Source organism: Malaclemys terrapin, chromosome 12 (genome assembly GCF_027887155.1).
Source record: "Malaclemys terrapin pileata isolate rMalTer1 chromosome 12, rMalTer1.hap1, whole genome shotgun sequence".
Lineage (NCBI taxonomy): Eukaryota > Metazoa > Chordata > Testudines > Emydidae > Malaclemys > Malaclemys terrapin.
Genome location: NC_071516.1, coordinates 45,626,963 through 45,644,356, shown reverse-complemented (window position 1 = coordinate 45,644,356; position 17,394 = coordinate 45,626,963). Strand labels below are relative to the sequence as shown.

The 17,394-nt window shown below is 43.7% G+C and overlaps 1 protein-coding gene across 1 annotated transcript; it reads left to right on the top strand.

Annotated features, from left to right (window-relative positions):
* The first annotated feature begins 4,841 nt into the window (after window positions 1-4,841).
* LOC128846741 (olfactory receptor 14A16-like) lies at window positions 4,842-5,798 on the top strand. Its single transcript, XM_054045991.1, has one exon. The coding sequence runs from the start codon at window positions 4,842-4,844 to the stop codon at window positions 5,796-5,798; it is 957 nt and encodes a 318-aa protein (XP_053901966.1).
* The last annotated feature ends 11,596 nt before the right edge of the window (window positions 5,799-17,394 follow it).

Here is a 17,394-nt window from a genome sequence, read left to right as displayed (position 1 = left end):
TTCTGCATGTTAACCATCAGCTTGGAATATTAAAACAGGATTTGGGTGTTAAACCCTGAGAACTCAGATGGAGGAATAAACATCACACTACGTTTCACAGTTCAGATGTTCAGCTCATGTAAATTGGCCCAGCTCCACAGCAGTATGCCAATTTACCCCATCTGGGGATCTGGGTGTTTATGTTCGTTGAGCCTCTCTGCCATACCTGCAACCAGTATGAACTAAACATCGTAAAATGTCATGCAGCATTGCACCTGCAGCCGAATGCGCCTTCAGGGTTGTTTGAGGTAAGGAAATAATGCAATTGCTGAGAAAGCAAGCAAGAGAAGTTGGATCATTCATCCCAATACGAACTGAAGCTCAGATAGAGAAAATCTTAGCAGCACTGAATTCCTCTGAAGTTCTGCCCTGGTGGGAATGAATCATGGCATAACCTTTAAAAGTTACATTCTTGTAATTAATCCCACGGGACAAAGAACTAAGAATGAATAAACAGGTCAGGTACTCGTGACTCATCGGTTTAAACTCACAGGCAAAGAATTTAAAACTGTGTAATGGGCCAGTTTCCCAGTTGGAGTAAATCAGCCATTGCTCCATTAGAATCAAAGGGCCAGATCCCCAGTTGGTGAAAATAGCCGTAGCTACTACGAAGACAGTGGAACTTTGTCAGTACACACCAGCTGAGGATCTGGTCCTTAGTTTTTAGTGTGTGCCTCTGGGTTCCTCTTAATAACCCAATTCAACCAGCCAGGGCAGGCTGAGCTGTGGGCTCCTCTGGTGGCTGCATCCCAAGAGCTGTTGATGCAATGCTAGGGAACGACATCTCTGCTCTGGCAGTGGTAATGATGTGGCGTTAATGAAGGAACAGGCTATTCCAGGACAGCTGTGTTTCTGGTGCCGCTGGGCTCTGAGCTATTCCAGGTCACATGATGCTACAGTAAATATATTTTTTTATTCTGCCAACCCCTCGGGGCACCCTTTGTGCCTCAGCCCTGCCTTGTTTTTCGCCAAGGGTCCTTCCAGGGATGCTACCACTGTGTGAGATCCAGGGCAGGTGCTGTTCCCCTCTCGGGGATTGGGCTCAGCTAGGGCCCATTGTCAGGGTGGTTTGCTCCAGAGGTGAGAGCAGAGCTGGGTTCACAGCCCTGGAGACCATATTCAGACATTTAGCCCCAGAGCAGGGACATCCTGCGCTGTGACCATCTCTGGAGCCTGCACAAGCTGGGGTCAGCTCTAGAGATAGGAGGGGCTTTCAGTCCCTCATCCTATTTAGTTCATCACCTCTCGGCCAGGAGGGGAGCAGGGAGCATCCATCTGTGGAGTGGATCCCTGTCTGCTGGGAACTGCAGAGAGACCCAGCAACTCCAGGGGAGGACACGGAAAGGGCTGTGGGCTAATACAGTGATGGGGGCATGAGAGACAGACAGATCAATAATGACAAAATAATCACAACCCTGGAGGATCAAATGCTTCGCTAGCTGTGAGAAATTCCACAAAAATCTGCATCGTAAGTTTGCTTTTTCAACTGAATATGTTGGTGTATTAATACACAGGGCAGATTTAAGAACACAAATACGCATGACAGTCAGAACTCTTGAAGACTTTTACTATCAATTTAATCTGGCACCAGCCACACTTATTTATTTGTAAATTTTTCTAGCAGCAAAAATAGACTTTTAATCGAAATTGGGAAAACCCAAACATTTTTTGTCATTCTGGGAAGTGAGAACAAGGCAATTTTAGGTAAGAGCTGTTGAAAACTGAAGAGTTTTAGCCTCTGCTATTCTTGAAAAACAAAATAGATATGGAGGATAGCAGAGATTTTCCATGAACATGTGTTCAATTGAAAACCCAATTTTCCTTTGAGATAATTAAAGCCAAAAAAGTCTGATTGTCCTTAATTGGAAACTTAGATTTGTGCTAGGATGCGGAAAATTAATAATTTCAATTCATATTAAAATTTCACCCCCAAGTCCCTCTGTTTCATCCTCTATTATTTCTGTTACAAAGGGATAGTTGCAGGATGGTTAATCTGAGTGAGAAGCGAAGTTGACACCAGAATATATTTTAAACATACTAACGCCTTGAAGCGAAAACACAGAGTCAAAGCTCCCAGACAAAACCTTTCCATCTTGACCATGCCCTAGGACATCGCCACTATAGTCTCTGTCCCACACTGCAGCCAGCTAAGGGGCAATGCTGCCAAGACGTGCTCAGAACATACGCATAGTAAGACACTGGCCATCCACCCCCAGCTCCCAGTCCTAGAAGACAAGCCAGAGAAAGGGGTTTTGGGAATCAGTGGTACAGGGAGGAGAAGTGACTGGCCCAAGGTCACACAGCAGGTCAGTGCCATAAACAAAAACAGAACCCAAGTCTCCTGCCTGTACAGACATAAAGTCGCAGAGGGAAAGGATACAGCACAGTAATGGAGGGATGCTACTAGTCCGTCATCACCCAGAGATGGAAATGCAGTGGGATTTGGCGCCTTAAATAATAAGAACATAAGAACAGCCGCACTGGCTCAGACCAATGGTCCATCTAGCCCAGTTTCCTGTCCGTGACAGTGGCTGGTGCCTGAAGCTTCAGAGGGAATGAACAGATCAGGGCAATTATCAAATGGTCCATCCCCTGTCGCCCATCCCCAGCTTCTGGCAAACAGAGGTTTAGGGACACCCAAAGCATGGGGCTGCATCCTGACCATCTTGGCTCTTAGCCATTGATTGACCTATCCTTCATGGACTTGTCTAATTCTTTTTTTAACCCAGTTATACTTTCAGCCCTCACAAAATCCCCTGGCAATGAGTTCAACAAGTTGATTGTCTGGTATGTGAAGAAATTCTTCCTTTTGTTTGTTTTAAACCTACTGCCTGTTTATTTCATTGGGTGATGCCTGGTCCTTCTGTTCCGTGAAGGGGTAAACACCACTTTCCTATTCACTCTTTCCAGAACATGCATGATTTTATAGACATTTATCATATTCCCCCTTAGTCATCTCTTTTCTAAGTTAAACAATACCAGTCTCTTTATATCTCCTCATATGGAAGCTGTTCCATGTGCTTAAATATTTTTGTTGCTCTTCTCTATATCTTTTCGAATTCCAATATATCTTTTTTTTTTTTTTAGATGAGGCAACCACAACTACACATAGTATTCAAGTATGGGCGTACCATGGATTTATATGCTGGCATTATATTTTCAGCTTTATTATCTATCCCTTTTCTAATGGTTCTTAACATCTTGTTAGCTTTTTTCACTGCTAGTGAACATCGAGCAGATGTTTTCAGTGAATGAACCACAGTGACTGCAAGATCTTTCTTGAGTAGTAATAGCTAAATTAAACACCATCATTTTGTATGTATAGTTAGGATTATGTTTTCCAATGTGCATTACTATGCATTTATCAATATTGAATTCCATCTGACATTTGATTGCCCATTCACCCAGTTTTGTGAGATCCCTTTGTAGCTCTTCGCAGTGTGCTTTGGACATAACAATCCTGAGTAATTTTGTATTTTCTGCAAATTTTACCACCTCACTGTTCACTCCATTTATGAATATGTTGAACAGCACAGGTCTCAGGGAAGATCTTGTGGAGCACAGCTATTTACCTTTCTCCATTGTGAATACTGAATATTTATTCCTACCCTTTGTTCCCTATCTTTTAGCAAGTTACTAATTCATGAGAGGACCTTCCCTCTTATCCCATGACTGCTAACTTCATTGAAGAGCTGTTAGTGTGGGACTTTGTCGAAAGCTTCCTGAAAGTCCAAGTACGTTATATTAACTGGATCACATTAGATTAGCTACCCTGCAGTCATCTGGTCCAGAGGCTGATTTAAGTGTTGGTTTATTTACCACATTTAGTAGTTTTTGTGATTTCATATTTCATTTCCTTCAGAACTCATCGGTGACTACAGTCTGGACCTGGAGACTTATTACTGTTTGATTTATCAATTTGTTTCAAAATCTCCTCTACTGATACCTCAATCTGGGACAGTTCCTCAGATTTGTCACCTAAAAAGAATGGCTCTTGTGTGGGAATCTCCCTCACATCCTCTACAGCAAAGACTGATGCGAAGAATTCATTTAGCTTCTCTGCAACGGCCTTGTCTTCCCTGAGAGCTCCTTTTGCACCTTGACCATCCAGCGACCCAACTCATTCTTTGGCAATCTTCCTGCTTCCAAAATACTTAAGAAAAATTGCTTAACTTTTGTGTCTTTTGTTAGTTGCTTTTCGCATTCTTTTCTAGCCTGCCTAATTATACTTTTACACTTCTCTTGCCACAAATCAATGTGTAAATCAGTAGTTGGCCATTTACATGGTCTTGGGGTGGAATCATTACAGAAAAGCTGCCACGTAGGAGGCTGGGTGAGTCAATGTTAAACTTCTCTGGAAAGTGGGAATCACTATTTCAGCATTGCTATCAGTATTAGCCATGTTAGTATTTACATTTCATGCCCAAATTTAGAGCCTTCTGTTTCTCATAATCAGGTACCATATGGGCTATTAATATTGGATGTAGTTGTACTTTGTTCCAGCCTTCATACCGCATTGGCCAGACCCTCAGATGGTGTAAACTGATCCATCACCCTTAGCTTTAAAGGCGATAATCCAGTATTCACCGATGTGACAATGCATCTCACTAGTGCTCTGACTCTCAGGGGTAAGGAGCACTCTCAACTTCGAGTCTGTGGAAGTGACAAGAACTGTGCACCTTTGACATTCCCATCATGAGATATTAGGGAGAGATAATTAGATCATTTTCTCTGTCAGTCTAATCTTGCCCATTGCCCTTGTCCTTCCATCCACAGGCAGGACACAATGTATGGAGAGGGAAATGTCCAACCGAACCACCATGACCGAGTTCCTTCTCCTGGGATTCTCTGACGTTCGGGAGCTGCAGATTTTGCACTTTGTGGTGTTTCTGGTGATTTACCTGGCAGCCTTGATGGGGAATCTTCTCATCATAATAGTTGTTACCTTTGACCACCACCTTCACACCCCAATGTACTTCTTCCTGATGAATTTGTCCATTCTAGACATCGGCTCCATTTCTGTACCAGTCCCCAAATCCATGGCCAACTCCCTCATGAACACCAGGTCAATTTCTTATTCTGGATGTGTCACACAAGTCTTTTTCTTTATATTCTTTGCTGTAACCGAGTACTCCATACTCACCGTCATGGCATACGACCGATACGTCGCCATCTGCCAACCACTGCACTATGAGAGAGTGATGAACAGGAGAGCTTGTGTCCAAATGGCAGCCAGTGCTTGGATAAGTGTTTTTGTCTACACTGCAGTGCACACTGAGAACACATTTGCACTATCCTTCTGTGGAGGCAACATGGTGGATCAGTTTTTCTGTGAAATCCCCCAGCTCCTCAAGCTCGCCTGCTCTGACTCATACCTCCGTGAAACTGGGGTTATTGTCTTTAGTGTTTGCTTAGCCTTCAGCTGCTTTGTTTTTATAGTTGTGTCGTATGTTCAGATCTTCACCACAGTGCTGAGAATCCCCTCTCAGCAGGGCCGGCATAAAGCTCTATCCACCTGCCTCCCTCACCTCATTGTGGTCTCCTTGTTCTTTTTCACTATAGTCTTTGCCTACCTGAAACCCACCTCCAGCTCAACATCAGTGCTGGATCTCGTGGTGGCTGTTCTCTATTCTGTGGTGCCACCAATGATGAATCCCATCATCTACAGCATGAGGAACAAGGAGATCAAATCTGGAATGAGGAAACTCATGGCGGGGAGGTTATTCACCAAAAATGAACTGTCCATCTTTCGTCTTTGATCGTGATTTCTTTCTGTGTTTCTTTTTAAATATAATAAAATGAAAACATTATTGTCTCCTTGAAAACATGTTTTGAAATCTGCTTAAGCAGAAAGGGGCATTTACACTGGTAAAAATGCAGAGTCAAGTCAATGGACTTACTATCTATTTTCAACTGTATAAATGAGATCAGAATCTATCTATCTATCCTGTATTGCCACCCACCATCACACCATCTCAGCACCTTCCACCTAAAATGAATAGCCATAATCAAATTCCCAATGGACTCGATGAGGTCTCTGACCCTTTTCCTTTTGGGGGTATAAATGCTGCTTTGGATACCATGACTTTTGGTGAATTGTTTGCTTGTGTGACAGAGTGTGGTGTGATGGTGTCATGTTGTGAACTTTGTTGTAGTATAAGTGGAAATATTGTCACGGTAACAGGACAAGTCTGACCTGGCTCAATGGCAGCCAATTGTGCTGCATTCCAGTCAGCTGCCCTGCCTGGGAGAGGTCTTTGACACCTCATTGAAGGATCGTCATTGAGAGCCCATCAAGACTAGAGTCTGGGGCCATCCATCTTTATTGTGTCTCCGCTACTTGCCAGCCCCAAGATAAAATGATTTTTCTATACAGGGAGCCCACAGGCATGGAAGTTGGAGATGGAACTTCACAGTTTGAACCCATGGCCAAGAGACTGGGGCCTACTTAACAGTGCAATGCCCCTGTTGGGGTCGCATGGGGCCATCCATGGCCACGTGTAATAAAGACTTTCAGAAGCAAGATGGCTGTGGGACTCTGCCAAGTTTGAAACACAGATGAACCCGGACTCACAGAATCAGTGCGATCAGTCCAGGGGAGGGGTTGTCTCAGAACTGTCTTGTTTTACAGATCTGTGTCAGTCAAGGGCTTACGGCATAAAGTTTCCCTTTGCTACACCCATGTTCCTTGCCTTCCTGCCCTGTTCTTCTTAAAGAGGTTTAGCTAGAAGCCAAAAGGGACCACAGGCTAGGGGAAGCTCTGGTGGAGTGTGTGAGTGACTGGGGGCTTGGGAGAACTCAGATACTGGTTTTGAACTCTAAGGGAGCTGGACAATGGCCTCCCACAGTCAATGGAACGGGATCAGAGTGTTCCCTAGAGCCCCAGAGCTAGAAACACTGATGAGACTCTACCCAGATGAAGTTGCCTTGGAAGTACGTGGCTCCCATTGATTGGGCCCTCTTGCAAGAGACAGGTGACTGGACAGCTGGATAAGGGCCACGTTCTAACACCTTCCTTATCTGCCTTTTGTATTGTTTTATTGATCAGTTGGTCAATTTGGTTTCGTTCTTTTATTCTTTTGGGGTAAGGGAGGGAAATGATTGTTACATGGGGTGTCAATATTTTGTCTTGTGGTTGGGAAGCCAATGTGTCAGCTCTTTGATGTATCTATTTCCTGAGCAAACTGAAGGTATGCTTTCCACAATGACCAAGACATGGGAAGGAGCCTCTGTAGCTTTCTGCATGGCTGTTTTCCTACTGAAAGGATTATTTGGATGGTGCTGGGACTGTATTGTATTAGTAATGACATGTTAGGGGCCTTGCCCCTTGGATAAGTGCCTAATTTATTCATTTAGATGGGAAAAAATGGGCTGAAGGTGTTAACATAACCCAGTCACTGTCCAACACTAAACAGTGTTAAACAAGTTCTGGATCTTGGTGTCCAGAGACCACAGCCTGCTTCTCACCATGGCAAACACACCACTAAAAATCCGGTTAACCTTTTATTAACAATCCAGACAGGAAAGGAAACCACTCACAGTATTTGAAATGTAAAGTATTAAGTCAGGCTTTCATTTTAGTCACACCCCTTGTTCCTTTCCCTTTAGCTGGAGGCAGTTTTTAAAAGGAACCCCTCCCCCCCCCCCAGTTATTTGGCAGTCTCTTAGAGGTATCAGAAGGCTTGTTTTCACTATGGGGAGATCGACACAGGGATTGATTTAGTGGATCTAGTGCAGACCTACCCCAGTCCTCCACCTCTCTGAGAAGAGTAAGGGAAGTCAGCCAGAGAGCATTTCCTGTGGATGCAGCGCAGTTAAGAAACCAGGGTAAGTCGACCTATGTTATTCATGTAGCTGGAGTAGAGTAACTTAAGTCAAATTACCCTGGTAGTGAAGACAAGTTCAGGGATGGTAATAACAATCCTTTTGAGGAAAAGAGAAGAAGTTGGGCAGGAGCTCTCATTGTTGCTGTTGCTGTTACTGTCCCGTCTTAGAAGCAAAAGCCTCCTAGTTTGTTAGTCCCTTCAATGGTATCAAAGATGGAAATAACTGTGATCCCAGGTGGTAGTTGGGATTCAGCTGGAGCCGGTAGGGGTGGCAATGTCCTCTGGGCTCTTCTCTGTTGCCCAGGGTCAGGATGACGAAGGCCTGGGGTCCCAGGAGACAGTAGGAGTGGCAGCCATGATGGTGAAGCTCAATCCGGAATCCTCCATCTGTTCTTTTTGTTCTTTCTGTACTTTCCTCACAACATTCTTTCTTTCATTTAGGGCCCAGAAAGGGAGTGATGGGTACAATAGTCCATTCCCCCATTATTTTCTCCTCAAATAAGTCTTAATATCCAGCATACCAATTTTGGATCATTAACTTTCTTAGTGAACGGAAGGTTTATTTGCAAAGATAATTGGAGTTAATTCCTATATACAATGTTTTACTATTTCTATCTTCACATGTTAAACTTCAATTCTCTTTGGCTGTCATTCCTCTCAATTCTGATGTAAAAGTGTGTTTGTAAACAGAGATGCGCAATCTTTGTTATGATGAAAAAAGTTGCTTTTTATTGAAATAAATAAAGTGAAATAAAGTGAAAATTTTATCAGACATTTTCCAGAGTTTTGTGAGGATAAAAATAAAAAGTTGAAAATTGAATTAATTTACTCTTTGGGTTTTGCTTTTCTTCCACTTTTTCTCCTCCCCGCCTTCATTTTTGCTTAGAAAAAGAGAAGAATGTAAAAATAGAGAAAATGGGGACAGAAGTAGTAAAAAAAAAATCTTTTGTAAAAAAAAGTTTCAAAACCTTTGAAATGAAAATGTTTTTGAAATTGTTCTGTAGATTCGTGAAATATTTTGTTTTTCCCAATCAGCTTTATATTGATAACTTTTTAAAAAGTTACCTTAGTTAGCACCTGTTCGTAACACTTGTCCTTGCCTGATAAGTAACCCTATTGAGGAATTTATTCATTATGCTGTATTTAATAAATCTTGGGTGCCATATATATAGATGCTAACATAAGCATATATAGCCTTGGGAAACTAATAAGTGATGATTGTTATAGCAGATGTTTTCTGTTGGGGAATCAACATGGAAGAGTGATTCTGGGGTAAGAAATACCCACTAAGAGATATTAACTTAAAGAATTGTTAGTCCTCCCAGCTGTAAATAATCAGGCCTTCAAACACAAATCAGGTAAACTGAGAATGTATAGAAATGACATCACAACATATGTTTCTGGGAGAATATTCCTGAGAACAAGGTTTCCTTGTCTGACAACCAATATAATAATACTCAACTCAACCTTCTTTTCTTCACTCAACCACTCAGCAGGTGAGTTGGGCGTTGAAGAGAGAATAGGCCCAACCCATCTGTACCTTATCACCAGCCTCTCAGTGGGACCTGATAGAGGACAGCTGCTCTTTCTAAAGAGCCAGAGGGAAACAGGAAATAGGGGAGGAAGCTGTGGCAGAGGCTACAGGGCTCAGTGGGCTCCTACAGGAGACAGACTTTTGTCCAAGGGGAGAGCAGAAGCAGATCCTGGGAAGGGATGAAAAGCTGCTCCCAACTTGGAAACTTGAAGATAAACAGACAGGGAGACCTCACTGAGGAGGGGCTGTGTCCGGCTTGGGACTGGTCTGGATGATTCTTTTGTGTTTATTTTGAAATGTATGTTAATAAGCCAGACCCCAACAAGGGACCCATAAGCCAAATGGAAGTCGGGCACTGCAGAGATATCCCAAGCCACCAGGGGCGCTCCAAACTACCCTTTCCTATCCTAGCTACATAATTTATGGATATTGATATAGACCTGAGAAGGGTTTGTTTGATCAAGGGTGGAGACTGAAGACTGGCATTCCCAGAGGGGCAGAGTTAAGGTTGCAAGAGGAAATCTGCCTTTACTTTTCCCCTTAACTTCTTTCCAGGGCTGCTTGGATTTTTCACATGAGAGATTCTTCCCTTGAAAAATGTGATTTCATCAAAACTAACATTTCCTGCTGGGCAGCTGGGAGCCTTGGAGATGGGCAGGCAGCATGGGCATCTGGACAGCCAGGCAGCTGAGGAATCAGCCAACTCACAGAACCACAGAACCATAGAATCATAGAATATCAGGGTTGGAAGGGACCTCAGAAGGTATCTAGTCCAACCCCCTGCTCAAAGCAAGACCAATCCCCAACTAAATCATCCAAGCCAGGGCTTCGTCAAACCTGACCTTAAAAACCTCTAAGGAAGGAGATTCCACCATCTCCCTTGGTAACCCATTCCAGTGCTTCACCACTCTCCTAGTGAAAAAGTTTTACCTAATATCCAACCTAAACCTCCCCCACTGCAACTTCAGACCATTACTCCTTGTCCTGTCATCTGGTACCACTGAGAACAGTCTACATTCATCCTCTTTGGAACCCCCTTTCAGGTAGTTGAAAGCAGCTATCAAATCCCCCCTCATTCTTCTCTTCTGCAAACTAAACAATCCCAGTTCCCTCAGCCTCTCCTCATAAGTCATGTGCTCCAGCCCCCTAATCATTTTTGTTGCCCTCTGCTGGACTCTTTCCAATTTTTCCACATCCTTCTTGTAGTGTGGGGCCTAAAACTGGACAGAGTACTCCAGATGAGGCCTCACCAATGCTGAATAGAGGGGAATGATCACGTCCCTCGATCTACTGGCAATGCCCCTACTTATACAGCCCAAAATGTCGTTAGCCTTCTTGGCAACAAGGACATACTGTTGACTCATATCCAGCTTCTCATCCACTGTAACCCCTAGGTCCTTTTTTGCAGAACTGCTGCCTAGCCACTCGATCCCTAGTCTGTAGCAGTGCATGGGATTCTTCCGTTCTAAGGGCAGGACTCTGCACTTGTGTTTGTTGAACCTCATCAGATTTCTTTTGTCCCAATCCTCTAATTTTTCTAGGTTCCTCTGTATCCTATCCTTACCCTCCAGTGTATCTCCCACTCCTCCCGGTTTAGTGTCATCTGCAAACTTGCTGAGGGTGCAATCCATGCCATCCTCCAGATCATTAATGAATATATCCAACAAAACCGGCCCCAGGACCAACCCTTGGGGCACTCCGCTTGATACCGGCTGCAAACTAGACATGGAGCCATTGATCACTACCCATTAAGCCTGACAATCTAGCCAGCTTTCTATCCACCTTATAGTCCATTCATCCAGCCCATACTTCTTTAACTTGCTGTCAAGAATACTGTGGGAGACCGTATCGAAAGCTTTGCTAAAATTAAGGAATAACAAGTTCACTGCTTTCCCCTCATCCATAGAGCCAGTTAGCTCATCATGGAAGGCAATTGGATTAGTCAGGCATGACTAGCTCTTGGGGAATCCATGCTGACTGTTCCTGATCACTTTCCTCTCCTCTAAGTGCATCGGAATTGATTCTGTCAGAATTGATACTGTCAAGTTGAAGTCAACCAGGAGCCTGCCTGGTCGCCACTGAAAGTTTCAATTTAATCAACACATTCTCATGAAATCTTCTCATTCTGTCAAAGCAGCATCTTTCAATGGAAAATTGTTCCATAGGGTAATTTTTGGCCAACTCCAATCATTATATTTTAACATATTTATCCCGCTAATGGGATGATGTGCAAGTTATTATCAAGACCACTCAAGAGAAGAAATGAGAATCCAAACTAGAGGTCTTCAGCTTCTCCGCCTAGCCCATTATGTGAGAAAGACTTTGGGTGAACATTGCATATCAAGCTATAGTAGTTAGTCCCTTACCAGTAATGATCAAAGGGAAATTTGGGTAAACAAGAAAATCAGGTTTTTACCCCCAGGACATCACTGCTTTTAGTGATAAATTATTTATTGCTTCAGATTTACCAGCAGTATCATCCCATATTAAGCCAACAGCTAACTGATTTGGATACTTGGAGACTTTCTATGGGGTCCTGGGGTTCTACCTCTCAGTCTTATCAAAAAGATGACTGAGAAATGACTTGATTACAGCGTAGATCTTCCTTCATGCGGAGAAAGGACCTGGTACTAAAGGGCACTCTTAATTTAGCAGGACAAGAACCAGTGGCTGGAAACAGAAGGCAGACAAATGTAAATTAGAAAAATTGGGCACAAGTGTTTAACCTTGAGGGCTTGAAGGGGGACACTGAATCCACACTGGCCGGAAAGAGGTTAATGAGGACCTGGGAGCTCAGTCAGCCCTACCCTATTACACCTACGAGAGAGGTCAAACCTTGAGTGAGGAATTAATAGAGGAAAAGCCCAATACAGTAGGGGATGATCAGGAGAAGGGATGGTTCTCCTGTGCTAGCAACTTGAAGGAAGGGCTGGCTGAGGTCAGAAAAAAACTATAGATTGCATGGAGGAAGGCTAGTCTGGGGCCAGAGGATGTCCTGAGACTGATAAATACAAAGAGCCTCTTAGGGGCAGATAACCCTGGTGTAGGACCTCTACATTAGCTTTGTTCACCATAACAAATCTTCTTTCCTTCTGGGACTGTGGAGGAGTGGGCCCAAGAAGGGGCTTTGAGAAAGGCCTAGGGACAGGCTGAGTTAGAAAGTAGCCCAGGGGGAGGCAATGGGAGTGAATAGACAGAGCTGAGCTGCTTACGACAGGGTCCCTGGGCTGGAACCCAGAGTAGAGGGCAGGCCGGGGTTCCCCTACCAGTCTGCCGAGGATGGTGGCACGAAGACCCGCAGAGATGAGCTGGAAGGCCAATGAAATCTGAAGTCAGGCTGAAGATCTGGTGTGCAGCTGCTGAACTACTGTTGAGCTGAACTGAGTTTATCTCAGAAGGGGTGAGATTATATGTGATTTAGCTGGAGGGTCAAGTCACGAGAACTAGACCACAGAAGAGTGGCCAAAGTGACAGTTGGCACGGGGTGCTGAAGAAGAAGACCCTGCTAGGCCATGCCCAAACATGAGGAGGCACGCCAGCCAGGGAGTCACCCTTCCAGAGAAGATGATTAACCACTGGAACAAGATACCAGGGGAAGTGGTGAATTCTCCATCTCTTGATATCTTAAGATCAAATCCAGATGCTTTTCTGAAAGTTGCTTTAACCAATCACACATTATTGGACTAAATACAGAGTTAACTGGGTTAAAAGTAATGTCCTGCTATGTACAGGAGGTCAGAAAAGATGATTCAATGTCTCTGCTGTGAAACTATGAACCTTCTTCTAAAGCAGTTGGTACTAGCCAGTTTAGAGATAGAAGAGCGGGTAAGGTGGATGACTGACCTCCTCTAAAGTGGCAATTCCCATGTTCCTTACAACTGGTAAAGAGAAACACCTTCTTTGAAGCTAGAAGTTGTCCTATCTCCACAACTTTCTCACTTAGGTTAGGAGTTCACTTGTTACACTTGTTTGTAAGTTCTAAAAATAAATGCAGTATTAACTCTGTCTTTGAGGCAGTTGAAAATTCCCATTAGCAGAAGTTTCCAGGGAGTTGTGGCTCTCTCATGTAATGAATAAGAGGAGGCAGTCACTTTTGGGATCAGTTAAAAGCCAGCAGTGCCAAGTAGGAGAATGGAACTGGGGGTCCTGTGTAGAACTCTCAGATCTCTTTACTGAGGTCCATGAAGATGATGGTGATAGACTCTAGATCCTGTATCGTACTCTGTGAAAGACGGCATGAAGAGGTCACATCAGAGAGTCCAGCTTTTGTTATACTTGTTTTTGAGGAAGCACAAAGCTTCTCATCAGATTCACAGAAGGTATGTATATTGTGATGAATGATGTGTAACAGATTTCTTTCTGTGAGACACACCCTGAGCAGACAGTTTAGATGCATGTAGAACACCCTGGGTTTACTCAGCCCTAGCCAGATAAAATGGCAAGAATTTCAGAGGATTTATGATCATTTGTATATCCCCAGTCATTCACTGCATAAAAGCCAACCTCCAGGATTGTTGTTGGTTAAAGCCCAGAGGTCAGTGAGACCCCAGAAGGAGGTAGAGAAGGTTTTCCCTTTCCTTCATCCATCTATCTCTCTTTCTTCATTAATTTGTCATCAGAGTGCTTTTTAGGTTACAAACGATAAAAGCAACCCTATAACACATGAGCTTACAGTTTGATATGACTGAAATAATGTAATTTCTAGCTGACATGAAGAAGAAATAGGCAAGTATTGTATCTGATATTTACATGTCTAGGATTTGTAAACCTGTTAAAACACCCTAAAAAAAGACATAGAATAACAATCAACCTACTAATATTGTACTGCTTAACTAAAACTTCACATACAAATTCACCACTAAGGAATCAGTAAACAATTCAGAGATGTGTGTCACAAGGAGATAGAATCATAAACCATAGAAATGAAGGGCTGGAAAGCATCTTGAGATGTCACCTAGTCCATCCTCCTGTGCTGAACAGCTAGACCATCTCTGACAGGTGTTTGTCTAAGCTGCTTTTCAAATGTCCAATGACAGGGATTCCAAAACCTGCCTTGGTAACCTGTTCCGGGGCGTAACTACCCTTAGAGTTAGAATGTTTTTCTACTATCTAAACTAAATCCATCTTGCTGATTTTGATGGTATTTGCAGGGGAAAGGTCATAGAATATCAGGATTGGAAGAGACCTCAGGAGGTCATCTAATCCAACCCCCTGCTCAAAGCAGGACCAATCCCCAGACAGATTTTTGCCCCAGATCCCTAAATGGCCCCCTCAAGGATTGAACTCACAACCCCGGGTTTAGAAGGCCAATGCTCAAATCACTGAGCTATCCCTCCCCCCAAAGTGTAGAAATCCCGAAGAGCCTGTCCCTACCTCTATAATCAGTTTATACATCAAATAAAATAAAGTAACACCCCCACCCCTCCACAAATGTACCTGTTTCATGTCATGTCCCACAGGCTACTATTACTGCTTTTTAATTATTACTTTTCTTGATAGAACCCATGGCAGACACAACAGAGGGAAATAAAACGTCCATTACTGGATTCATCCTCCTGGGCTTTGGGAATATCCATGAACTTCAAATTCTTCTCTTCCCGCTGTTTCTAGTGATCTACATTGTGACTGTGGCTGGGAACATCCTCTTCATTGCACTAGTTTTGGCTGATCAGCACCTTCACAGCCCCATGTACTTCTTCCTGGGGAACTTGGCCTGCTTGGAGACCTGCTACAGCTCCACCATCCTGCCCAGGATGATGGCTGGTCCCCTGGCTGGGGACAGGACTATTTCATTCAATGTGTGTGTCACACAATTTTATTTCGTTGGTTCTCTGATTGCTACAGAACGCCTTCTCTGATCAGTGATGTCTTATGATCGATATTTAGCCATATGCAATCCTATGCGCTATCCAACCCGTGTGAGTCACAGGTCTTACCTGAAGCTCGCAGGTGGCTGTTGGATAGGTGGATTCCTAGGTAATAGCATAAATATGTTATCGATATCTCAGTTAATATTCTGTGGGCCCAATTGTATTGACCATTTCTTTTTGTGATCTCATCCCCCTTGTAAAACTCCTTGTAAAACTCCCTGCAATGACCCTCACCTGATGGAAATGGTGACTTTCACACTCGTCTTGCTTTTCTCACTCGTCCCATTCCTGCTTACCTTCATATCCTACATCTGCATCATCGCCACCATCCTCAGAATCCCGTCCATCACCGGGAGGCGAAAGGCCTTTTCCACCTGCTCCTCCCACCTCATCATGGTGAGCATTTATTATTCAACTCTGCTGACTGTCTATATGTTCCCAACCACCGACATCCTGAGCGACTTCAAGAAAGTTCTGTCTGTTGCTTACACAGTCCTGACTCCCTGGTCAATCCCCTCATCTACAGCCTGAGAAACAAAGAGGTCCAGGAGGCCCTGAGGAAAGCTTGTAGAAAGTTCATGTTTGGACCACGCTAACCTGTCAATTTCCTTGGGTTCAAATAGATATAACATGTGTTGGGGTAGGGCCTGAAGCGAATCCTGCTGTAGTCCCAGGTCGTGTTTCCCTGAGCTTCATTGGGCTTCATGTCCTGCTCTTAAAACAGTGTCTCGCACCTTTCCAGGCGACTTTACCCCCTTCAGGACTCTGATTTCTCTTGCCTATCTCCAAGTTTCACCTCACTTAAAAACTGTTTCCTTACAAAATCAGACATAAAAATACAAAACTATCACAGCGCACTGCTACTGAAAAACTGCTGAGTTTCTCATTGTTACCATAAAATTATGAAATAAATAAATTAGAATACAAATATTGTTCTCACCTTTCAGTGTATAGTCTATAGAGCAGTATAGACAAGTCGTTGTCTGTATGAAATTTTAGTTTGGACAGACTTTGCTAGTGCTTTTTATGTAACCTGTTGTAAAACTAGGCAAATCTCTAAATGAGCTGATGTACCCCCTGGAACACCTCTATGTACCCCCAAGCTACACATGGCCCTGGTTGAGAACCACTGCTCTGACAGCCCTGGGAGACAGGCAATTTTGGCAATTAATTGTCTTTGACTACTAGCAGTAAATATGCCCAATGGCTTGTGATGGGATGTTCCATGGGGTGGGATCTGAGTTATTACAGAGAATTCTTTCCTGGGTGTCTGGCTGGTGAGTCTTGCCCACATGCTCAGGGTTTAGCTGAAAGCCATATTTGGGGTTGGGAAGGAATTTTCCTCCAGGACAGATTAGCAAAAGCCCTGTTTTTTTTTTTTTTTTTTCCCTCTGCAGTGTGGGGCACGGGTCACTTGCTGGAAGATTCTCTGCACCTTGAAGTCTTTAAACCATGATTTGAGGACTTCAATGGCTCAGACACAGATTTGATACAGGAGTGGGTGGGTGAGATTCTGTGGCCTGCTTTGTGCAGGAGGTCAGACTAGATGATCCTAATGGTCCCTTCTGAGCTTAAAGTCTATGATTCCATGAAAATGGACAGCCATCTTGATAGACAGACAGCAAGAAACACTAACCAAGAATTCATTTCCCAGCACGCACACACTGATACACAGGCAGGCACAAGGAGACACCCAGAGAGACACACACAATGCAGAAATACAGAAAGCAGGCACTCACAAGCATATTCCATATAAGGTGGTTCACACAAAGGCCCCCACACACGATATGCATCCACACACACGCACACAGTAGCACTATTACATACAAAGGCCCTTCGGTTTGAGTTGTTACCAATTTTTACTGAAAATTTACCCCAAGCTATTTTTTTTAACCAATTTTCACCCTAATTTTGGACCACTCAGAAATACTGATTATGTTAAAGCCGGGGTTCTCAAACTGGGGGTCAGGACCCCTCAGGGGGTCACGAGGTTATTACATGGGGGATCGTGAGCTGTCAACCTCCACCTCAAACCCCGCTTTTTACTGTGGTTGGACACAGTGTGCAGAAGGCACTTGGAGCTCTATTTCCTTGGCCACATGTATCCTGTCCTTTTTCTGGTGGC